The sequence below is a fragment of the Tricharina praecox genome (assembly GCF_024521635.1).
Source record: "Tricharina praecox strain CBS 144465 chromosome Unknown BZA05scaffold_21, whole genome shotgun sequence".
NCBI lineage: Eukaryota > Fungi > Ascomycota > Pezizomycetes > Pezizales > Pyronemataceae > Tricharina > Tricharina praecox.
Window position 1 is genome coordinate 218073 of NW_026250423.1, and position 23503 is coordinate 241575.

General features: G+C 54.6%; 7 protein-coding genes across 7 annotated transcripts; 4 read left to right on the top strand and 3 right to left on the bottom strand.

Annotated features, from left to right (window-relative positions):
- Window positions 1-3274: 3274 nt before the first annotated feature.
- On the top strand, window positions 3275-3620 carry BZA05DRAFT_446981 (uncharacterized protein; the record flags this gene model as incomplete). Its single annotated transcript, XM_051487125.1, has 3 exons — window positions 3275-3295; window positions 3358-3442; window positions 3502-3620. The coding sequence occupies 3 exons, from the start codon at window positions 3275-3277 to the stop codon at window positions 3618-3620; spliced, it is 225 nt and encodes a 74-aa protein (XP_051337306.1).
- Window positions 3621-4769: 1149 nt separating this feature from the next.
- Window positions 4770-6234, top strand: BZA05DRAFT_426571 (uncharacterized protein; the record flags this gene model as incomplete). Its single annotated transcript, XM_051486016.1, has 3 exons — window positions 4770-5082; window positions 5158-5436; window positions 5480-6234. 3 exons carry the CDS (start codon window positions 4770-4772, stop codon window positions 6232-6234), a joined length of 1347 nt encoding a protein of 448 aa, XP_051337307.1.
- A 346-nt stretch (window positions 6235-6580) lies between these two features.
- On the top strand, window positions 6581-10144 carry BZA05DRAFT_124621 (uncharacterized protein). Its single transcript, XM_051478726.1, has 6 exons — window positions 6581-6782; window positions 6842-7169; window positions 7241-7292; window positions 7375-8845; window positions 8929-9066; window positions 9119-10144. The coding sequence occupies exons 1-6, from the start codon at window positions 6708-6710 to the stop codon at window positions 9923-9925; spliced, it is 2871 nt and encodes a 956-aa protein (XP_051337308.1). The 5' UTR covers window positions 6581-6707; the 3' UTR covers window positions 9926-10144.
- Window positions 10145-10261: 117 nt separating this feature from the next.
- BZA05DRAFT_124638 (amino acid/polyamine transporter I) lies at window positions 10262-12475 on the bottom strand. Its single transcript, XM_051478727.1, has 3 exons — window positions 12168-12475; window positions 11506-11899; window positions 10262-11437 (listed from the first exon to the last, which is right to left on the bottom strand). The coding sequence occupies exons 1-3, from the start codon at window positions 12301-12303 to the stop codon at window positions 10363-10365; spliced, it is 1605 nt and encodes a 534-aa protein (XP_051337309.1). The 5' UTR covers window positions 12304-12475; the 3' UTR covers window positions 10262-10362.
- A 3409-nt stretch (window positions 12476-15884) lies between these two features.
- Window positions 15885-16749, bottom strand: BZA05DRAFT_457562 (uncharacterized protein; the record flags this gene model as incomplete). The annotated part of the gene is made up of 3 exons (XM_051487578.1): window positions 16494-16749; window positions 15992-16442; window positions 15885-15943 (listed from the first exon to the last, which is right to left on the bottom strand). The coding sequence occupies exons 1-3, from the start codon at window positions 16599-16601 to the stop codon at window positions 15885-15887; spliced, it is 618 nt and encodes a 205-aa protein (XP_051337310.1). The 5' UTR covers window positions 16602-16749.
- Window positions 16750-17290: 541 nt separating this feature from the next.
- On the bottom strand, window positions 17291-17836 carry BZA05DRAFT_420560 (uncharacterized protein; the record flags this gene model as incomplete). The annotated part of the gene is made up of 1 exon (XM_051485648.1): window positions 17291-17836. One exon carries the CDS (start codon window positions 17834-17836, stop codon window positions 17291-17293), a length of 546 nt encoding a protein of 181 aa, XP_051337311.1.
- Window positions 17837-22278: 4442 nt separating this feature from the next.
- On the top strand, window positions 22279-23336 carry BZA05DRAFT_405051 (uncharacterized protein). The gene has a single exon (XM_051484371.1). The coding sequence runs from the start codon at window positions 22519-22521 to the stop codon at window positions 23299-23301; it is 783 nt and encodes a 260-aa protein (XP_051337312.1). The 5' UTR covers window positions 22279-22518; the 3' UTR covers window positions 23302-23336.
- The last annotated feature ends 167 nt before the right edge of the window (window positions 23337-23503 follow it).

Consider the following 23503-nt stretch of genomic DNA (forward strand, 5'->3'; position numbering starts at 1 on the left):
GCACACACATCCAGACTAACGCAGAGATGCCTTTGCAATTCTCAGACAGCTGCCAGACAGGTTGGATCTCGGGATTTAGTCATAAAATGTCTGAAGCGGTGCTTGGTTCACGCGATTTAGTTGTAAAGATTTCTGAGGTGGTGTTTTGTTCACGGGATTTAATGATAAAATGTCTGAGGTGGTGTTTTGTTCTCGCGATGTAGTCAATTTTTTTTTTCTGAAGTCGTGTTTGGGCGTCGGGGGTTGCGTTTAGGGGTCGTTTGGGGGTGGTCTCGGGGTTTGGGGTTATCGGGGAATTTGAATGTATAGTCTAAAGAGGACTAGAGGTCCTCAAGCCTTGCCGGGTGATCTAGCCAGCCGGAAACCCATCAAGACAGATTGACCAATAACAATGTCCAGCCATGAAATCCGGGTTTGAGGACCTTGCCCTGCGGGACTGGCTGGCCAGGTGAGTAGCTTCGAGTACATCCAGGGTACATCCCTGACTTCTAAGCGCTTTCTACACCACCCATCCTCCTACCCGCTGACTAGAGTCAATCCTGCTCGGTGACTAGAGTCAATCCTGCTCGGTGACTAGAGTCATTACTTTAATGACTCCAACTGTGGGAGTTGATTGACTCTTGCAATGCTTCCTGGGTAACTACCAATAGTTTAAGGCCAATGGTATCTGTACTAATACTAATGTATTTCCGTGTGTATGAGGAGGTATGTCGCCAGCTTGCTGGGCGTAACACTCCGCCGCGTGCTGAGTTGCACATCCACTTCGCCATCATCAGGTTCGAAAATGGAGTCGACTGTCGTTTGCGCGTGGATGTTGAAGTCGAGCAACTGGAGCACAAATTTTCTTGTAGATACATGAGGCATTCTTTACAGGATGGAGAATATCAGAGTCTAGTTCTCGATCCCTGAAACTACTCACAACCCACCTACCCTTCACGGCGAACTAAAGGCGAGCTAGAGGCGAGCTAGAGTTCCTGAAGTCACCCAGACGACTTTTTCTGAGCTGGAGGAATTAGCGGTGCCGGGAACCTGAAAGATCCCCAAACCAATAGAAATGCCTAATCACCTAACCGGCCAGGTCACCCAGCAAGGTTTGAGGACGTCTACTTTTCCTTCCAGACCCTTGCACAGAAAAAAATATTCAATAGAATTTAGCGTAAGCGAGGCTGAGCACGCTATACTTTCTTGGCAAGGGTCGAGCGAGACTAGCGCTCCGTCTACTCTGGGGGAGAGAAAAGGCAGTCGTCAATAATGTGGGGAGGATGGCGTGACGTGTTGGGAACTTAGGATTTCCTCCAGACCACAGAGCTGGTGAGCACGGTAAGGTAAGGTGATCTCACTACCACCTAGAGTACATACCGGTAGGTACACGGCAAGCGTGGTGTTCAACGAGACCGCGAGATTCCTCAAACAGCATCCCTCAGTACTAAGAAACTGAGAAACGGACATGTCGAGAGGCGCTCGCGGAGAGGATACCATAAGGGTCGGACTCGGGCAGCAGTTCATGTGGAGGAAGGGCGGTCGAGCGTCACTTGGTATCACTCGCTACTTCTTTTGTTTTTCTTCTTCTCCTTCTTCTTTGGAGTTGGGAGTTGGGAGTTATTGGAGTAGCTTCACTTCGATTAACGATTAACTTTGTACTTGTACCCGAATCCTAACCTCAAGCGTCGTGCTTGTGTTGAACGACTGGTTTGGTTTGGTGATGGTGTTGGTGATGGTGGCGAGACGTGTACAGTAATCGTAGCGCTGTCTGAGTGTATGTAGCTAGACAATTCGCTTACCGATTCAACGCCTCTCAGCTTTCCCCAAAGTCCCAAAGCCCCCCTCACTCGTCTCAAGATCTTCTGAATCATGATTTACCATGGGCACTGACGAAGTCAGACTTTAGACTTTAGACTTCTGAGACAGGCGCCAGGGCCGTGCGAACGCGCGAGCGAGCGAAAGATCACCAGCCGGTCCGAACACTAGAGTACTTACATACACGGGCTAACTTGCCTGGCGGCGACGTTGCGTTTGCGTTTGCCCTCCGATGTCAGGTTCGGTGGATCTTTGGCGGATCTTTGGCGGAGGCGACCGCTCACTTCACGGTGGATGGCAAATCGCGTATATTGGCAGGTTCCGAAGTGTCCGGAGAGTGAGTGAGTGAGTGAGTCGAAGGCTCTGGCTCCTGGTGTGGTTGTGGTGGATAAGACTGTGGTCTGCGGGGAGTGGGTTCTCTAACGACGGTACCGGTATGTACCACCGGGCAGCTGGTCGGCAACCCAGTTTCGGTGCTCACTTAGCCCCTCTTTGTCTAGCGCACCGTCACAACTTTGGAGTCAAAACGACCTCAGTGCAATGTGCTACGATAGTTCGCCGCCGCGCGGGAACCCGTGGCTTACACTGTAGGACCCGTGGCGTACTCTAGAGGAAAGCTCGGTTGAATACCTACAGCTGGATACCGGTATCCGTGACAGTCTCCAGCATCGCGAGATAGATTTTCAGGTAGAGCGCTCTGCATGTGCAGCCGTCTGTAATTACAGTATCCAAGATCTTCGGCGCAATCTATGGCCGTTGCAATTTACGGGGCAGAGTGGTTCCCTTATCATCCAGCTTCTGCTCGAAGGTGCGACAGCAGTCGCGCGTCGTCCAGACAGGACTATTTGCTCGACGGGTCGAGTGCCCGCAGGTACAATCTCGATTCGCGCCGGCCTCGGCATGTAGGTACGTCACATACCGACTGGACGTATCATGATGTCTCGCAAGAATCTTTTTTTCTTTGCTGCACGGTGATGGGGGTCGGTCACAGCAGACGTCGCTTGACGATGGGAGGGTGGGTGCTCGAATCTCCCATGTGATGGATAGAGTGCACACTCTACTTTTATTCCAGGGACCGCCAATCGCCTGCTTGCGCTTGCTACCTGACGTCATCGCTACCTCATCCTTCGAGCTGCTCCCTGCGCTTCAAAGAAACTTTGTGCAACCACGCGGTAGCCAAAGCAAGGAAGGGATCACCAACTTTGAAAGCGGCTTCCAGGATTCGACCCGGACGTCATTGCGAGGTGAGGGCAGAACTTCCTTTATATTCTTTCGTTCCACCCCGTCTTTCAACATCCACATCAACAATCAAAACCACCCACTCACACCACAACACTACACTACAACATCTTCCAACCAACAAACAACACCTCCTCCACCAACCAAAACCACCACCACCAACCAAAACTACCACCACCAACCAAAACTACCACCACCAACCAAAACTACCACCACCAACCACCAAATTCAATTCACAATGGGCGCCGTCGTCTCTTGCGTATGCTTCTCCTTCTCTGTCGTCGCCGGCCTCTCGCATTACTCCTACTAACAACCAAATAGATCAAGTCCGTCTTCCGTGCCATCGGAAACGCTCTCAGCGCCATCATCAACGGCATTGCCGGTATCCTCAAGGCCATCATCAACGGTTCGCACTCCTTCTGCTACTTCCCTTCCTCCCTCATTCTTACTGACAAACCCTCGCAGGAATCACCAATGTTCTGAACATCATCATTTCGTTCCTGACCTGCGGCCGCGCCGGTTCCCGTCGCTCCAGAATGTCGAACCGTACCAGCCACCATGGTAGAACCACGCGGGCCATATAATCCGGGGTCGACATGACATGTCTGTCTACTGTCTACTACTGCCTGCCTACTTCGCTCGCGCACCGTAGATGATGATGACCACCAACTCACAACAACCACCACTTGACGAATTTCATTTTCCTTTTCAAAACTCTTAATGTGTGGCCTCTTTTTTTTCTTTCTTTTTCTTTCTGTCTCGCGATTTGTTCACTTGTGTTCGGGACGGGTGTAAGCGGAGTTTGTGTTTTTTGTATACTTTTCTCTGGCTGAGCGGGTTCGGGATGGGTTTGGGTGGAAATACTACGGCTACGGCTACTGCAATGTTCGATATGTTTCTTTTGTTGGGTGCGTAGAGATGAGAAATATACCATGGCTGCTTTTACTCATTGCTCCTTCCATCGATTGTGCCTTCGCGTGGGAGCCTTCATCGCTTTCCATCTCGTTTTTTGCATACAGTGACCGGGTGAGATCTCGTGCGACGGGATGCGATAAGATCTTCGTTATCTAAACGAAAGACACGAAGATAAGCACTCGCCCTATCTACCAGCGCCCGTGCTGAATTCTGTTGAAGACCGGAAACAGAGCGTGCAGAAAGAAGCGCGATAAGCACATGCGGATGTGCATAAGTGAAAGTGACTACTACACGGTATATACAGCACCCCATGGTCTCGTTACGAGGTCATAGACTCACCGTAGAGTACTCATATGTACTTGTGAAGCTTGCGTATGATGGGAGGGGCATGCTCGCTGTCGCACCAGACATGTAGCCGGTCATGAAACCGCGTTGCTTTTTCCCCATGACAGACAGGCAGGCAGGCCGCAGAAGCACCACCACTGCCATTCCCGCCTGCACTTCTGTCCAGTCCAGTGTCCACCTTCACTTCTCCCTCCACCGTCGACCATCCACCACCACCATCCACCACCACCACCATCCACCGACTCTCGCTCGCTCTCTTCGTGTTTTTATTTGCATGTCGACGTCTTTATGAAGAGAATTGAAATTTAAAAATAAACCCATATCTAAACCGGGGGTCTGTTAGTTGCCGACGCCGACGCCGTTACATACATACGTTCCCTGCCTTCGGCGCGACACTCCAGACACGCCCAAAAACCACAGCTCCAGCGGGCCCAGGACACCACCTCCCTCTTCCCGCACAGCTCCTCATCACGATGACCTCCACCCCCTCCCCCTCGCCCTTACCGTCGAGTCCGCACGCAGTGCACGCAGCGTTCCTACCGCCGATCCCGCCATCGCCGCCACGGTCCTTCGCGTCGACCAGCTTCCCCGCGGGGGGGTCGATAAACCTTCCTGCGCCGCCGCTGCCGCCGCTGCCGGGACACTTCCTGACGCAGACGGATGTCAAAGCGTCGATTTCGGCGTACGAGATGCTCGCGGACGCGGCGAAGGCTTACCGGAAGGCACTCGCCGTCCTCGCCCAGTCCGCATCCGCGTTCGGCGCGGCGCTGGAAATTTGCGCGAGATGTAGGTTCCCGTTTGGTTACGCTGAGGGGCAGCAGCAGGAGAAGGAGGAGGGTTGCTGATGTGTGGGGTACATAGGTAAGGGCGCGGGCGATAATGCAGACGGAATGATGGGTGCTGGGGGGCTGCAGTACCTCGTCGCCAGCAATATGCACATCCTCTCGGAAAGTGTGTATCGAGGCTTTGAGGTGCCGCTGCTGCACGAGCTGGATAGCTACAAGGAGAAGAATGCCGAGAATGAGGATCGGTACAAGAAGGAAGCTGAGGCTAAGAGTCGCGAGCTCAGGAAGAGGGAGCAGCAACATCTTAAGCTTGCGCGGCAGAAGAAGAGGAGTATGTGTGCACGGTTTACGCTGTGTGAGTTGGCTTTTCCGGCGGCTGGCTGACTTGGAGGGGATAGATCTGTCCGCGTTCCGAAGTGCTCTTGTGGATCTAACGTATCAGATCGACGAGTTGGAGAACCTCAAATACGGCCACTACCGAACGGCGCTGGACCTCTCCCAGGAGACCTCACTCAAGATCCTCGACTACTCCGCACTCGTCGTCCGCGCCGAAATCGAGGTGTTCGAGAAGATCGCACAGAAGGGCTGGGACTCGTCCGGGGGTCTCGAGGAGTTGATGACCCGCGCCGCAGACCCCTTCAATACCGGCTACGGCAACAATCCGGGCGACAACGGTGAGATATTCTCGATCCTCCCAACGGAGAGTATCCTGCCTAGCCCACACGGCGCGCTTTCCCGCGCCGGATCCATCTCCGGCACCAGTGGGAACACCGCGACCGAGGGGAAGTATCAGAGCTTGAGTGCGGCGCTGAGCCAGAATGGGGACTTTGAAGATTATGACGATGAAGATGCGAATAGCATCTTTTCCGGCGGATTCACCGCTAATCATCCAGGGCCGAGCCATAGTAAGAGCGGCGGTGGTGGCGGCGGCGGCGGCATCGGTGGCGGTGGAAAGTTGGGACTGCCCGGGTTCTCGCCCACCAGTAGTGCCGGCTGGGGGAATATCGACCAGACGTCGTCCAATAATTCAGTTGCGGCACCACCATCTACCGTCGACGAGCGGACGGAACCGAGGGATGGAGATGCATGGCAAGAGTCGTCGGAAAGTGAAGATGGAGAGAACCGGACACTGAGAAATCATTCCACGGATTGATTATTTTGGCTGGGCGAGGCGAGGCGAGGGAGGAGGTTTTCTTGTATCTTTTGGGCGATGGGGATGGGGATGGGGATGGGAGCTTCAGTTGGAGTCTGCACTGCAATTTTACTGGCGTTTTGGGGGGCCTTTTCTTCTTTCTTTCTCTATGTTCTTTCCTTTTCGCTCTCCAAGTTGAGCCCTTCTTAAGAGCTTGGTATCACCACCCGTATATATCGTTCGTTGGCTCTGTGTTTATGTTCGCTTTATTACATATCATTTGGAGGCATTTACAAAATAGGCTGGATGGATCACAAACATGTGGAATACGGTACATCATTGCTCCGCCGCCGGGTGGGTGACTCGGGAGTCGGGCCGGCAGCTCTTTCTTGGCGGCCCGCGACGTCACGTTTCCAGCAAGCAAGCTCCAGGTAGATATTACAACTCTACGCGTCAAGCTGCGCTCTGAGGAGCGCATCGTACACGACACTCTAATGGCCTCGACCACCACATCGGCCTTAGAGCCAGCACCCGCATCTTCACCAGCCGTGAAAATCTCCCTCCCACTGGTACTTCCCCCTCCCCCTCCTCCGCCTGTCGACTCATCACTGACCTAGTTACCACTCAGCCCTACCAGCAAGAACTCTTCACATCACTGCTCACATCCGACGCGCTCCTGATCCTTGCGCGCGGCCTGGGCCTGCTGCGCATAGTCACGAACCTGCTGCACGCGTACGACGTCGCGGGCGAGAACCTGGTGCTGCTCGTCAACGCGAGCGAGGATGAGACCGACTGGGTTGGCGAGGCGATGGCCGAGACGGGCGGGGTGGGCTGCGCAAAGGGGTTGAGAGTAATCAATACTGAGGCTATGGGTGTGGCCGGGAGGAGGAAGACTTATGAAAGGGGGGGAGTCATGGCGGTTACTAGTAGGATACTGGTGGTGGATTTGTTGACCGGTGAGTATGGCAAGGGATGGCGAGGGGGTGGGGGATGCGGGGTGCGGGAGGGGGCTGATAAGGAGGGGCAGATAATATTCCGTCGGATAGGATTACGGGGGTGGTGGTGTTGCACGCGGACCGGTAGGTTGCAGCAGATCTGACGGTGGGGGGGGGGGGGGGGGGGGAGTGGCAGCCAGGCAGGCAGCTGACAGCCCGAACGTAGGGTGACTGCGACCTCCCTCGAGGCGTTTATCCTCCGCGTGTACCGCCGCAAGAACAAGTCCGGGTTCATCAAGGCGTTCTCGGACAACCCATCGGGGTTCGCGTCCGGCTTCTCTCCGCTGTCGACGATGCTCAAGAACCTGCACCTGCGCACGCCGACGCTGTACCCGCGCTTCCACGTTGCCGTCGCCGAGTCGCTCGAGAGCAAGACCGCGGAGGTAATCGAGCTCGACGTCCCGCTCAGCCCGGCCATGCTGGATATCCAGAACGCAATCCTGCAGTGCATCGAGTCCTCGCTGTCGGAGCTGCGCAAGGGCGGGAACTCCCGCGAGATAGATATGGAGGACTGGAACGTGGAGGCGGCGCTGCACCGTGCGTTCGATGTCACGCTGCGCCGCCAGCTGGATCCCGTCTGGCACAGGGTGAGCTGGAAGACGAGGCAGATCGTGGGCGACCTCAAGGAGCTAAGGGATATGCTTTCGTACCTGGTGACGTACGACGCCGTGAGCTTCCACCAGTATCTCGAAGGCATCCTGGCTACGCAGAGCTCGGGCGCCACAAGCATGGGAATGGGGAGGATGAACCAGTCCCCGTGGCTGTACCTCGACGCTGCGCAGACGATCTTTGAAACCGCGAAAAGAAGGGCGTATGTGGGCACTCTGCCGAAGAATGGGGGTAGTGGAGCAACAATCCCCGCCACATTACACCCGGTGCTTGAGGAGCTGCCGAAGTGGGCGACGCTTTCGGGGATCCTCGATGAGATCGAGCGCGAGGCGGTAATGAATCCGCAGCTTGATCATGGGACCAACGGGACTGTGCTCGTCATGTGCTCGGACGCAAAGGAGTGTCGCCAGCTGAGGGAGTACCTGCAGACTGTCAATCGGCCAGTCGAGGATGAGGAGGATGGGGAGGACGATGCGGAGGACGATGATGGGGAGGAGAAAGAGGGCGGGAGGGTCACGCATTCAGCAAACTACATGATGCGGCGGAGACTCCGCGGGTATCTAGCGTGGAAACAGGATCTTTCGAAGTTCAAGGCGGCGTATAACGAGATGAACCGAGGCACCGGCGGGGGGGGTACTGGGGGTGCGCAGATGCAGAAACGGATGCAGGAGCCCCAGAGTTTCCGCGGGAGAGCACCAGCCAATAAACGCCGGCGAATGCGCGGTAGTGGGAATGTCGGCTCTTCTTCTAAAGCTACGGCGGGTGCACAGCCCTCGGATGAACAGGCTGTCAATGTGGCAGCGCTGTGGCAGAGTCTCCAACCGACTGAAGAGGAGGCGGCGGCGAAACAGGAGATTGCCGTCGATCCGTTGGAACACATGGAGGACTTCTATGAGCTCTTCGAGCTGAAGAATCTGGTGGTTGTCCACCCGTTCAGTGGGGATATGGATGATCGACTGCTTGAGGAGCTGCGACCCAGGTGGATAGTCATGTATAATCCCGACACGGCGTTTGTACGGCGGGTTGAGGTTAGTATTATGGCTGGTTGGCGATGGGTGACGGGTGACGAGTGGTGACTGGTGACGAATGGTGACTGATATGGCGTGGACAGGTGTATCGAAGCTCCCACAATGACCGCCAGGTAAAGGTCTATTTCCTCTACTACGGTGACTCGGTGGAGGAGCAGCGATTCCTGAGCGCCGTACGACGGGAGAAGGACGCCTTCTCCAAACTGATCAAAGAGAAAGGCGTACGTCTCCACCCTATCCCCAGTAGTCGCACCCACTGACCTCCATATGTAGTCCATGGCCGTAACCCTGACCACCGACGCCCACACCGACATCGACCAAGCTGAGCTCCTGCGGACAATAACCAACACGCGACTCGGGGGCGGGGGCAAACTCTCGGCCACAGCCGAACCACCACGGGTAATCGTGGACATCCGGGAATTCCGCTCGTCGCTGCCCTCACTGCTGGACGCGCGCGGCACCTCACCAGTCCCCGTCACGCTCACGGTGGGCGACTACATCCTGACGCCCACGATCTGCGTGGAGCGCAAGTCGATCAAGGACCTGATCGCCTCCTTCCGCAACGGGCGGCTATACACGCAGTGCGAGGCGATGAGCGCATCCTACGCGCAGCCGATGGTACTAATCGAGTTCGAGAAAGACCAATCGTTCAGCCTGGAGCCGTTTGCGGGCGCAGATACCTCCTCCTCCTCCACCGCCGCGCCGGGGGGCGACGATATCCAGGCCAAGCTTGTCCTGCTAACCATCGCGTTCCCGAGGATGTCGTTTATCTGGAGCAGCAGTCCGCACCAGACCGCGGAGATATTTGCGGAGCTCAAGAGCGGCCATCCAGAGCCGGACGTGGACGCGGCGGTCGTCGTCGGGCTCGAGGCCGGCGAGGACCCAAATAGTAGCTATAACAATGCGCCGCAGGAGATGCTGCGCGTCATCCCGGGCATCAGCGGTAAGAACGCTAGGCTCGTCATGCAGGATGTCGAGAATCTCACTGAGCTCAGCAATATGGACGAGGCGGACATCGCGAAGCTTGTGGGGAAGGAGGCCGCGAAGAAGGTTTGGAGGTTTTTTAATAAGACGTTTTGAACCCAGGGGGAAGCGTGTATGATATGATGTATGATAGCGACCTTTCGATTTCTGCGTGCGGCATTCACATGTTGAATGAAAACCCAACGCAGCCACCCGCCAAACTACAACAGCTACTACAACTACAAGTTCATGACTTCATCCATCGAGCCAACCTACAAGATCAAAAAATAATACAGAAACAAACAAAGCCGGCCCACCACCGCCCAGACCTCAGTCCAGTCCAATCAAGTTAAGTAACCGTGTGCTAAGGGGGAGGTATAATTATATGTACATTACAGCAAAAGCAAAGTCAAGTTCAGTCCAGTCAAGTCAGATCGTTCAAAGCAGTCAAGTCAAGTCGTGGCAAGAAAAAGAAAAAAGGAAAAAGAAAAAAGGAAAAAATGAACCGCCACTGCAACGCCAAAAGCACCCCAGTAATCCAGTAATCCTTGAATCTATAGCGGTACAGGAATGGTACTCGCGACGCCCTCGCGCTCCTCCCTGCTGCGGAACGTCCTCTTTCCACGGGCGACCCAGTAGATCGCAATGATGGCGAACGTGACGGCGTACACGACCGAGACGTAGTTCATGCTGCCGGCGGTCACGGGCTTCGCGTACGGGAACGAGTACATGACGAGCGTAAAGGCGGTCCAGATGAGGAGGACGTAGTTACAGAAGTGGCCGAAGCCGCCGAGCCAGAACGGGCCGTGTTTGATGTTGTTGCGGCCCTTCTTCAGCAGCAGGATCACCGGAATGCTGTACGAGATGTACAGCAGCACAATGCACGCTGTCACCATGCTGTTGAAGGCAGTTGTAGATCCTATGTACAACAGCCCCAAGATGCCGACGACGACGCAGGACATGGTGTGCGCGTAAAAGGGAATTCCCATCTTCGGGTGGACTTGCGCCCAGTACCGGGAGCCGGGGAGGCCGCGGTCGCGCGCGAAGGACCAGCAGAGGCGCGCCTGCCAGGTGTGGCATGCGATCTGGCAACCGAGTCCGGTGAAGCAGATGAGGAACTCGAGGAAGGTGGTGAGGCGGATCGAGTTGGTGGCTTGGAGGTAGAGCGCCATGATCGGGGTCCAGGTGGGAGTGTTGACCAGCTCGTCGAGGTCCTGCATGGAGAAGAACATGGCGATCGCGTAGGAGAATGAGGTGACGAAGCCTATGGCGATGGTGCCCATGATGGCAAAGGGTATGTTGCGCTCGGGCTTGGGGACTTCTTCGGCCAGATGAGTGGCGGAATCCAGGCACGAGAAGGACCAGTTGGGGTTGATCAATCCGACGATGAAGGCGATACCGCCAGACTCCCATCCGGTGTTGTTGACAAAGTTGGCGAACACGAACTTGGGCTCCCGCTTCGGCGACGCCTTAGCCAGCACCGTGATGGTGATGGTAACAAACGAAACGAGTGACACGTAGAGGAAAAAGTTTCCGACAGCCGGCAGGGTCTTTCCATAGCAGTTGAAGAGGTATGCGACAAAGTTGAAAAGCTGATAGGCGATGAACACCATCCATCTCTCGATCGTCCTGAATTCCCCCGTTAGCCGTCCATTACCCTCATTCGTCGTCCGCTCACAAAACAAGTCGGTTCTTACAATTCCGGGTTGTTGATCTGGATCATTCCCATCAATGAGGTACCGATGGACACAGCCACACTGGCACAGGTGAAGATGCTGCCGGCATAACCGATGAAGCCGGTGTAGTAGGCCAGCACGTTCGACCACTCAGCCGGGGCCAAAACACTGGCCCAGAAGTACTGACCACCGGAGTTCGGGAACGCCGAGATCAACTCGGCGAGCGAGACGGCCACACAACCGTTAATAAGCGTGACGATGATGATACCGTAGACGGTGACGATCGGGCCGCCGGAGCTGATACCGGTGACCAGCGACGCCGAGATTCCGAACCACGAGTTGGTCAGGGCGAAGCAGATACCGAGAAGCGACCATTTGCTGAAGTTTCTCTCCAGTTCCTGGCTGTAGCCCATTTCTACACGGCGAACCGAAATGGCGCTCGGTCAGCAACAAGTCCCTGCCGGATCGCGCACACCCATGCGCAATATCGATCTCCCTCTGCGATGCGATGACGCCCCGCACGTGCCCCCACCGCCGCCGCCGCCCCCAACCCCCCGGAGAAATCTTATCACGACGACGATCAAAGATCAAAGATCTCACGGGCCAAATGGGTTCCTTGGTGTGGCACGACTCACGGCAGAAGCAGACAGGGGACGCAACGAAAGGGAAAGGGCAATTCTAACCTGCCAGTTTAGCGGCGTCCACATCGATGGACGACAGCTCCGGGTCGTGCAGTGCCAGATGTTTCTTATCCATTGACTTGCGCACGATGTCCGTGCTGGTGCCGGTGTCGGTGCCGGTGGCTGTTGCTTCGGCCATGATGACACGCCGGGTTGGGTTCGGTTCGTGTATGCGATGTGAAGATCTGAGTTGGGGTGCTGCTCACACGAGTCGAGTTGGTCGAGTTCGAGTCGGTCGAGAAGTGCAATGTTTGCAAAGGAGAGTCGGGGGTCGGGAGCGGGAGCGAGATATGTGCTTAATGTAAAGGAATCGAAGGCAGCTTGGCGCAGAAGGAGGGAGGGCGCTTTTCCTTTCCACTTCCCACTTTACAACGAATGTGTGTGTATGTTTGAAAGTAGGTAGGGGAGAGAGAGGGTAGCGATAGATACGGGGTCCGATCTACGTGACACCAGTTTTTGCAGCGGCCAGCCCAGGTTTTATCGATGCTGCTTGCCGCGTGCGAGGGTGCTGTGTGTTTTTTTTTCTGCTCCCGGGGGTGGTCGGGGAGGCGTTGTTTGGGGGGAGCGAAAGCACTACTATGCATACTAGTAAGCGTCTCCCTCTACTTAGGTAACCCATGCCCATGGTCCGAAAGTAAGCAAGCAAGCAAAGCAAGCAAAGCAAGCAAAGCAAGCAAAGCACCTGCCCGACGCCGAGTCGTGGGGCATCGTACCTAGATAGCTTCCGAGTTTCTTCGTGGTTGTGTCGAAGAGTCTTGTCCGACCAGGGCAAGTGAGGTCTGAACTGGGGTCGCTTCTCGCAGTTGTCTGGAGCTAGGCTAACTTACTAGCAGAGGAACGAAAAGCGATGACCATGGGGAATTCACGGGTTCCCGGTTTCGAACAGGGTCTTGCTTGCGGATCAATCCGTGGAGAGTGCAAGTGGTTATCGAGGCCACTCCACGTACATCATATCTGGAGATGTTTTCCATTGTGGGGGGATACGAGCGGTGAGCGCGTGAGGATATGTAACATGTACCAACTGGCCATACCCACCGCCGTCACCTCGGCCATCGCGAGCGCGATAACAGCGGCTCGCAGTCTTACCTCTCCACCGCTCCACCCATCCAACCTAGGTATCCCGGCCGGGTCCACCGCTGGCATCCACTCCTCTTCGCCGGGCCTGCGTTATATAATGAAATCTGGAGGCAGATCCGAATCAGGGATGGAAACCACACTCGGAGCCGGCAAAAGCCTGCTGTGTACCTAGGTACTCTGTTCTAGCACGGGCTCGACGGAAAAACTCACTTCCATATGATACGGTATGGCCAGAGGTTTTTATGTACCCACAAAACCCTCCTCTACTGCCGACTAGAATAGGTAGTAGACTCGCGGCTGATGTTTGACGGTTACATAGATAACTACGGTACTCCGGTAGAGCAGATCGAGCAGCCCCACAGATCATGGATACGGTAGATACGGTACTATAGATGCTATCTATACCGCCCGCCCGCCGCCGTGCCGAAATCTCACGACTTGGCACCCAAAAGCGATCATTGGCGAACCGAAGCACGAAGCACAGTTGCAGTTCCATCCTGCAGAAATCAGGTTCACCGCTGCAAGCCCCGAAGGCAGACATCGCTGCGTTACATTTGACCTGCCAGAATCGGGCCGTGGCAGGTGGCTGCGCTATGCAGGCTCTTCTTGTGCGTGCGTGCGGTGTGGTGCGGTGCGCGTCTGCAGCGCCAGAACGTAGAATCTAGATCTCGCGACGGCGACGGGGACGGGGAAGTCATGTCATGTGGCGGCGGCGGCGGAGATGTAGATGTAGATGGAGACAGAGATGGAGTGTCCGCGGTACCGGGAGGTAGTCCTGAAGGAACAAATATCAAGATCTTGCACTTTAACTACCACCTACCGTCTACCTACTATGCACGATTAGGCAGTCCCAGAATGCCGAGTTATCGGTCGACTTCTCTGTCCTTGAGTGCTTGACTCCTTCACTCCTTGAGTGCTGAGGGGTCTGCCGGACTGTCACGCGAACACCACGCGTGTAACCTCCCTCCCCTCCCCTCCCCTCATCTCGACCTCGTGGTATGTAGCGAATCAAAAATCTGATGCGACAATAGATTATCTAGGTGCTTTTGGTATTCTCCCTCTCCCCCTCGAATCGAAAATCCGCAAGATCTCGGCCCCCCCGCCCCTCGCCCCACCTAGCGCAACCATCCATCTACTTTCACATGCAGAGGTCCCTTGTCGCGTTTTATGTGCTCCGAGTCCACGCAGAGTCCATGTAAGATCCAGCTCGCCGTTAGAACGAAATAACGGCGTGCTTACCGTCTTCGGACCCCGGGGATTCGGGGAACACCGGTGTCTGCCTGCTCCAGTTAAAAAGTTTGGGGGCGGCCGGTAAGTGGCGTCACTGGCGTGGCGTGGATTTTCTATCGATGTGCTCTAGTTAGCGAGAGGAGGAGGAGGAGGCGGAGCAGGGTCGGAGGGTTGTGCGATCATCGATGGATGGCTATCAATCCACCACCACCACCACCGCCGCCGCCGCCGCCGCCACAGGAGATACCGTATGTATGTAGGAGATATGATGGGATCATACATAGGATCATATATAGGATCATATAGGATCATACATAGGAAACCCTGCTTTATGTAACTAAACGGCGAGCGCAACTTGCAAGTGGATACACACCTACATATCGGTAATACTATGTATAGGCATGAAGACTATGAAGACGCGTGGAATCGAGTTCCCAAGTACCAGGTACCTGCTCTGCTTCGCTCCCTGTAGATACATACAGCGAGGCGTTCGAACGTCATGAAGAAGATTCAAGAAAGTCTCCGTCGTGGGTCGGATCGGGGCGGGGCGGGGCGGGAGACGGCAGATGGAGGTCAATCATGTCAGTGCAACGGGAGCTAGAGTAGATATTCGAACACGCGGAGAGTGTGTGGGGGAAGAGGGGTATATAATATGATACCTTCCGCACGGAGGGTATCATTATTCATGGACGATCACTCATCGTCGATTGTTTTCACTCGTCGTGATTGGCTGGAATGGACTGGGAATCTTTGTCGATACTCGAACAGGCCGAAATGGAGTTATGGAGGTCACTCGGGCTCTGGATCTGGCTTGCGGGGGAGGGGGAGGAGTTGTCTGAGGCACAGCACTGAGGAAAGGATAGATAATTGTGGGCTTGGGCTGTGGGTATTTACTCTAATGAAGCCCGAGCTTTACTACTATATACAGAAGCGTGTTCTTGAATCCACTGGAAGTCTGAAAGGTCTTTCTTTCACTTGGTGATTGATCATTCATTCATTCTCACGGCCGCTGGTGCTGCCAGCCGGTTCCTACTCCCCTTCCACCGCTTCCGCTTCTTCCTCTTGTTGCTTCTCCTGCTGATGTTGCTGCTTCTTCTCGTAGGGCCTGTTCGGTTGCCAGCAGGATTTTCAAAATTCGCGGTTTTGAGGAGTTGAACATTACCAAAGCTGCAGCTACAAACCATCAACTTCCCTGATGACCTGTTCGACAACCCAGATATTCAACAGCATGCCACACTCTTTATATATGTATTGTGGCTCAGTTGACATCACGCAGTTTCTCAAATTATTAACTTGGGGTGGTCACTGGTGTGCCGAACGGTCACCTAGCGCCCGGGAACTGAGGGTTTCAAAATGTATCTCAATTTTGTGTGGTATCTATTTTCAAAAAGCAGCTAATAACCGAGAAGGCCCTTATTCTTCCTCCTCCTTCTGCATCTCCTCCTCGTCTTCTTCTTCCATCTCATTCTGATCTTGATCCTCGTTTTCTTCCTCCGTCTCATTCTAGTTTTGATCCTGACCCTCGTCTTCTTCTTTCATCTCATTCTGGTCTTGACCCTCGTCTTCTTCTTCCATCTCATTCTGGTCGTGATCCTGGCCCTCGTCTTCGTCTTCCATCTCATTCTGGTCGTGATCCTGATCCTCGTCTTCCATTTCCTCGTCGTCTTCTTCCATCTCGAATTCCTGCTGCTGCGCCTCCCCCCTGACCGCCTCCCAGTCCATCTCCTCGAAGTCCAGCTCCACCGGCCACTGGGCGTCGACCCCAGCGGGCGTGGTGATGACCATGGACACCACGCCGCTTGGGATGCGCTTCCTACCTCCAGGCTGGAGGTAGAAACGCGCACCCTCCACGAGCGTGGTGTGCACGTCGAACTCCATGTCCGCGAGCCGCGCCATGGTGCTGGCCTTGAGGGCATAGATGTACTTCTTGGCGCGCCCGGACTTGGAGATGCCGCTGGCGGCCTTGGTGATCTGTGAGAGCCGTGTCAGATGCAGTGCGATAGAAGTGCGGGTCGTGCTTACCTTGGGGGCGTTGCGGGCAGGCTTCACGGCGGCAGCAGCGGGCCTCGGAGCCCGCTTGCGGATGTCGTATCTTTTCGGAGACATCTCTGGTAGATATCGTGTTAGCATTCATTGTTGCGAGTGAGTTTGTGTGATAAGACGGATTCACTTACTGAAAGTTTGGTTTTCGAATGGCGTTGGGGTTGGCTCAGAGAGTTGTGTCAACTTGCGATGTGTGTGGTGAAGAGAAGAAGAGAAGAAGAAGAGAAGTCGGTAGGCGTGGGGTTTTGTAGGTGTGGTGGTGAAGCTTCAACATCTGAGGCTGACGAGACACAATCGCAGATGGTGAGGGGAGGTCTAGTAGTAGCCTCGCGGGGCTATTGAACCTCACCGAGCGGCGATACCGCTTGCGCCGTCTGGACCTCTGATCAGATCTCGCGCTTTGCCCGGTTGCCCGCTTGCTTGCTTCGCCGCCCATCATCCGTGTTCACTGCACTGGCATGTTGGTTCCCTTGGTTCTGAAGTACTCTTGATTATAACCCTTTCCCTCAGTATGGATAGCAATGCCGGAAAGATACGTGTACAATCTACTTGAAGTACAATCAAAACGATAAAAAAAAACATACAAAACACTTGACCGAGGTAGTCACTAGCTTCACCCAGAAGAAGCCACAGTCGTCTACCACAGAAGCGTCCGGCCCCGTGTCCTACCACGATACACTGCTGAGGAAACCGCCTATAAAAGCCGACATTCATCAGTCTCTGCCTTTCTACAGCTTCAGAAGGATGGGTAGGTAAGCTGAAAACTAACCGCTCTTTCACTGCATATACCGCTTTGACTCCGCCGCACGGAGCAGGAGGTGAAAACGATCCACCTGCTCTGCGCTCGCATGCGGGCCCGATTCGGAATCGATTCTCTGCTGCTTGGAGCTCGAAGCCGAGGTCGAGAATGAGGCTTCCGAGCGTGACCTCTTGGCCTTTCCGCTCGGCGGCCTATTGTCGTCTTCGTCACCCCCGAGATACCCCTCGTCCTCTTCTTCCTCTTTTTCCTCCTCTTCCTTTGTCTCCTCACCATCCTCCTCTTTCTCCTCTTCCGTCTCCTCGCCATCCTCCTCTTTCTTCTCTTCCTCTTTCTCTTCTTCCTCCGTCTCCTCGCCATTCTCGCCATCCTTCTTATCAACCATCTCCGCCGCCAGCAGCAGTAGCTGCACCATCTTCAACATCCCCATGTCCAACTTATCTTCACTCGAACGTTCGAGGCCACATGCAAAGTGGTTCCACCCCAACCCCGGGTTCTTGGGAGGACTATCAATTTCACTCTCACTCGTGAACCCCGAGCTGTAGTAGTATCCATGGGACGACATTGTGGTTGCTACTTATTGAATTAGTACATGATCACTGTGACTGTGACTGTGAGACTTGGGTTGAACGGCTTACCTGCTTGGGTTAATATTGGAAGTTGAGAGAAGGGTAGTGTATAGGTGGTATCGGGAAGGGCTGGAGGAGATGGTGAGCCTTGGTGTGCTGAAGATGGAGATGGGATAGGGTAGCATACCTGCGTATATAGAGCTTGAGTTGGTAGGTGGGGTTGCTGTTCCGAGTTGCTGTATGTTTCGATGGGAAATTTGGGGGAGACGGGAGAGGCGGCTGGTATTTGTATGGGAGGGAGATGTCTGATGTCCGATGCAGAGCAGGATACCCTTGGGACATTGACTTTAGAATTGTCATATGTACATGTGTAAATAAGCATTGGAAGAGATCGTGGCCTCCTTGATTGAAGTTTCTTAGTGCATGTTCTTCTAGATCGTGTATATACGACTTTTTACTTTTTCGTCTACAAGGCTGTACCCCGAAACTCACGATGCAGCTTTACCTAGGTACTGTATAGTGAAGGGGGGGTAAAAAAAATACGATATTTGACCGTACTGGTACAGGGAAAAAAAGTGTATTTTTTACCCCCCCCCCCTTCACTATACAGTATGTACATACTTGCTCGTGCTCAGTGAAGAGTGAGTTTGCCAGCCGTATCGTTGAATGCTTGTGCGCGGCTGTGGGGAGTTTCGTCTCGTGGCGGTTCACTCGGCTCACTCTCTCTCCACCCGCTTGTTGCCAGCAAGGCTGTATTCCGGGTAAGCAACCAGGCACCACACGATGGACGACTCCCTTCGCCGTCCGAGTACCACTTACTTCTTACTCCTGACCATTTTCCGCTAGATATCTAAGTTCTCAAGTGTCATGCCCTGATCCGGGAAATACGTGCTCAAATACACAGATGGAAACTATCGCCGTTGTCAGATGACCCTCTTCCAGTGTTCCAGCCCTCTGTGGCTCGTAGCTTGAATACTTACGACTTTTTATACTTTGCAGAGGCATAACTGTGGCTCGAGCTTAACTATCAGGAGCTGTGCACCGTACGGCTTAAGCCTTACTATCAGGAGCTGCGCACCATACGGCTTGATCTTAACTACCGGCGTTGTCCGATGACCCACTTCCAGTGTTCCAGCCCTCCGTGGCTCGCAGCTTGAATACTTCGGTCGTTTTATCCTTTGGGGAGGTGTAACTGTGGCTTGAGCTTAACTATCAGGAGCTGCGCACCGTACGGCTTGATCTTAACTATCGGGAGCTGCGCACCGTACGGCTTTCGCCCCGATTCCATGGTTCTGCCTTACTTTGTGTAGAAACTGTCGATGAAGGAAGGTAGGCCCAGCCCATCAGGTCTCGCGAGTGACAGATAATGAGGGGCTGTGTATTAACCTAGATTAGGGAAGTGGGGCTATCCCCTGCACAGGGCTGTGATTGGCATGGTCGTTCTTCGCGATCATAGCCCATCACTCACAGATAATTCTGTGTGGAAAACCCACGATGGGAATCCATTGGGCACAAGTCTTGCATAGCAGAGCTTCCTTCGCCACAACTGAAGCAGTGCCGATAAGCCCCACAGGACAACCAGAAAAAGAAAGAAACTCTCCATGCGTGAGAAGAGTCCTGGAAAGAAGAAGAAGACTGCCATAGAGTTCATTGCCGACAGAAGCCGCTCTCCACCCACTCGAAGCTCTCGTGGAGTCATAGACGTCGTCTCTGGTGAGCATCTCATTGCAGTGGACGCACAGAGCACCGGGTTTTCGAGGTAGCTCCGCAATTTCCGCTCCTATCAGAATACACGGACCAAACACGGCTTGCGGTCAAGTGCGGTATTTGCGTTAGTGAGCCGAGCTCCTCAGGTCGCGGTCATTCGTGCTCAACAAGTCGCTTCCTGTGTTGACACGAACGGAAGGTCGGCTACGGACCGGTAATTGGGAGATACCAGCAGCTTTTCTACCGGTATCCTACACTACCGGCCCGCGGATATCACTTTATACGTGCGGTCTGGAGGAGGAGGGAAAGGATTTGCTGTCGACCAACCGCAACAAGGCTGGAACTGCACTTCCCTTTGGGCGCTACGTAGCCTAGAACGCCATTCGGCCGCGGGCCCGTTTGTAGCTGTTGCTGGGTACGAAGTACATATCATGATTCACCGAGGGCTGAAGGAACGGAGTGGCCATCCGCCAGTCGGTGGTCCCGATACGGTCCGCGAGAGCTTTCGTCTCGATGACTGGACGGACCCAAGGGTTTTCCGGACAGCTGCAGTAACCTGCTGACTACTAGCATGCCCAGGTAAAAACCTAGAGTACGGTTCCGATCACTCGTCGCTTTTGGGAGGTCCATCCCTTTGCAGCCAATCCGGTGGGCTGTCATTGTTTGTGTCACGACTTCCCCCGTTACCACTGCTGAAGGAATTCGCGGCGACCACGTGTTCTCCATCTGGCCATTGATCTGGGCACGACCGCTGCGTGTATAAGGGAGCGGAAACATCCAATGTGCGTCGCGTCTACTGGTATGTTACCCACATTGTACATTGCACCGTTAGCATGCGCTCACCGCGGGGAAGCTATCTGCCGGCCTGTCCCCAAAGCTTGCCGCAGCTGAGGGGCGATCGCAAATGCCGCGTCGTGTGCACTGAAGCGATCAGGTTACACCCCGTGCATCTCTGCAAGACATCAAGCACCATCTCGGCATTCTTATGAGAGATGCGAATGTCGGCAGTTGTTGCTCGGTGATCATGCGGGGAATGCACGTCCCCGGTAGCGTTGGATCCGCAGTCCGCAGTCCGCAGGTCCACAATCCGCAGGTCCACAGTCCACAGTCCACAGTCCGCGATCCGCGGTCAGTAGTCCGGCTATCGTTCCCAATGCAGGCATAGAGACACCGATGCGAATCGAACCTTACTGGTGACTCTTCTGAAGCGTGGCAACGTGGGCGAAGATGCTGCCCAATGGACGGCTAACGCATTGCATAAGTTGTTACTCGGATGAAGCCCATTTGATCGAGGCTTCCCTCTGTCGACCCCCTGTTGAGCGTCGGAAGGCTGCGCAGAGGATGCCAATATCGCCTCGTATCTGCCATTTCAACAGTCGGCTACTCGAATGTGCTGTGCAATTTGCGGTTTAGAAGCCCTCCTCACCGCCTTACAAAGTTCCGACGAATCTCGCATACGTGCGTCTTTACGTACGTATTTCTCTCGATCCCAACAATCTATCCGCATGGAAAGAAACTTCATGCCACGATCCGGTTGGCTTAGGTGCTTCTTAGAGTTCCGTCGGGCTGTCTCCTGGTCGGTGTTGACTTCTGGCTCACAACGCCCGGCTCCACTTAGAGCCCCTCGCTGCACCATGTTAGGTTTCAGCTGGTCAAGATCCAACAGCCCGCACTGTAGTCCCAAGGATAGTCCGACGGCTTCCTACCTACCTGTTGTCGGCTTCGGCGGCCGTCTGGACGTCCATGCAATCACCAGATGTGCGTGCTCCAGTCTCTCGAGGCTTTGGGGGGTTCCCATCATGTATTGGCCCTATTTTCGCTCAACAGGGCGAGCAGGATAGCTCTACGCAAGAAAGGCCGAAGTAATTGTGATCGATGGACTCGCCGTACTGCTTGCTCACTGCTGCCCCGGGGAATATAAAGACCTTATGTTGATGGTTCTTTCGGACGGATCAGGGCATAACCATCGCCAGCTTCCTGTCTCCAGAACGGTCCGAACTTCTTAACCGTACTATACTTGATCGTTTTCGAGTGGCATATTTCAAGGTGTATAACGTCCGAGTTTACTGCGGTATGTCGTACTGATATCTTGGGGGGCTGGGTCGTGGACGGACAAACTAACAGGACGCGGGTGAGAAGGCCGTCTTTATCACGGATGGCTTTCGTTCATCATAGTGCAGCAAGTGTTGCACGGATCGAAGATATACCTATGTCCCGTGTACCCAGACACCAGGACAAGAGCAGCAGCTCGGAACAGCCCAACCTCCTCTTCCTCCTCACACCACCGTCATCACCTCGCATCGGCTCGCCACCCTCACTCCCAGTCACTTCGCAGGCGGCAGGGGCAGTAGGACGACAGAGCGATCCGACACCTCCTCCTATCAATGACAGCTGCGTTGCCGTTCTAAACACCGACAGAAATCTAGAGCTGTCTACGGTGCAGTATCACAGGCTCGACCTTAACCAGCCACCCCAGCCAATCCGTAACGTTCGTGACTTCCACTTTCTGCCGGACTGTACGGCCAAGTTTCTGCAGAATGACTTCTATGCGCCGTGTGCGAAGGCCGCATTCAAGAATTACAAGGCGTTGCATAGGATGTTTTCGTTTTTTTCCGGGGCTGATGCCGCGGCAGCGGTTGGCTGCTCTGCCTTTGTCGAGCGTACGGAAGTATTCTCGCGGGGTTCAAGCCAGCCAGCCGCTGAACATAATCAAGGTGAAGAAGGAGGGCAAGCCACTCTCAACATCAAGCCCTTCACCGAAGCCATCTTCGGCCCAGCCGGTCCTACCAGAAGCCACTTGTTCTTCTCAACCCGCGGCTGTTCCACGCTCAAGGCCAGCCACAAGCTCACAGACTTCACCTCGATCCACATCGTCAGTGGAATCTGCCTCTTCTCACAGCGACATCTCGGCACTGAACATGGCGAGATCAGTGATCAGTGTCCACCGCTACCGTACGACACAAAACCCACAATGTACGAGCTGGAAACTCTTCTCCGCCTCAGCTCTGCCATAGCGGACACCGTCTCGCTCCTCCCCGCTTCGGTGCCACCTCCAACAGTCACGTTGGATGTACCGCGGATTCAATACTACGCACCGATCCTGGCCGCTTTCTCGTCCGGCCACTGTACCCGCCGCGAGATGGAAGCCTGGCTGGCAGCAATCGATACCCGACACGACCAGCTGGCCACTATATTTCCGGCCGTAGTGCATGCTTTCCTTTCATCCCGCGGCATCCACAACATTCGTGTGGAAGTATCTTCAACCCTTGACGTGCTCCTCCCGTACATCCGCGACCACCTTTCCTCGTCCACGCCACTCCACATCACGGGCATCCTCAAAGAGCTCGTCCGCGTCGATCCACTATGGGCATCCTACCTCCCTAACCCGCCACCAGCAGACCTAACAGCCCTCAGCAAATCCTCGTACTCCTACACGCTCGTCCGACCTGCGCTCTCCAGCACCCCGAGCGACAAAGTCCTCCTGCTGCATATCGATAACCCGGCGGAATGGCGCATCTTCTTGGAGGCACAGAAGGCGCTTGGCGAACGGCCCGGGATGCTGCTGGGACTCTACCCGCTCGAACGAGTATTCACAGGGGAGAGCACCGGACGATCCAGTCTGTATCTGCAGGATCCCGGGCAGATGCTGTGGGATTGTGAGAGCGGGGAGGTGGGATTGAGAGACGTGCTGGAGACGATTTATGGAACGAAGACAGTGCTGGCTTACGGTGGAGCGAATGTATTATACGGGTGATTATGCTGGAATTATGCCAGAATGTATCTATCGAGCGGATCTCTTTGGCTGTTGCTTCAGAATGTTTCTTCACAGCACCAATCGTGACCTATCCTACGGCCTATTTATCTGCAACCTTCCCTGTTCCCTTCCCACTCAACTCACACTATGTGATCCTTGGTCCTCTTGGTGAAATGTAATCATCCGAGTGATAATGCCGCGA

Coding starts and splice junctions, on each gene's coding strand:
- BZA05DRAFT_124621 (XM_051478726.1), top strand. CDS start 6,708: ATGGCCTCGACCACCACATCGGCCTTAGAGCCAGCACCCGCATCTTCA. Junction 6,783..6,841: donor TGAAAATCTCCCTCCCACTG/GTACTTCCCCCT, acceptor GTTACCACTCAG/CCCTACCAGCAAGAACTCTT. Junction 9,067..9,118: donor AACTGATCAAAGAGAAAGGC/GTACGTCTCCAC, acceptor CTCCATATGTAG/TCCATGGCCGTAACCCTGAC.
- BZA05DRAFT_124638 (XM_051478727.1), bottom strand. CDS start 12,303: ATGGCCGAAGCAACAGCCACCGGCACCGACACCGGCACCAGCACGGAC. Junction 11,900..12,167: donor GGACGCCGCTAAACTGGCAG/GTTAGAATTGCC, acceptor TTCGCCGTGTAG/AAATGGGCTACAGCCAGGAA. Junction 11,438..11,505: donor CAGATCAACAACCCGGAATT/GTAAGAACCGAC, acceptor GGGGGAATTCAG/GACGATCGAGAGATGGATGG.
- BZA05DRAFT_405051 (XM_051484371.1), top strand. CDS start 22,519: ATGTACGAGCTGGAAACTCTTCTCCGCCTCAGCTCTGCCATAGCGGAC.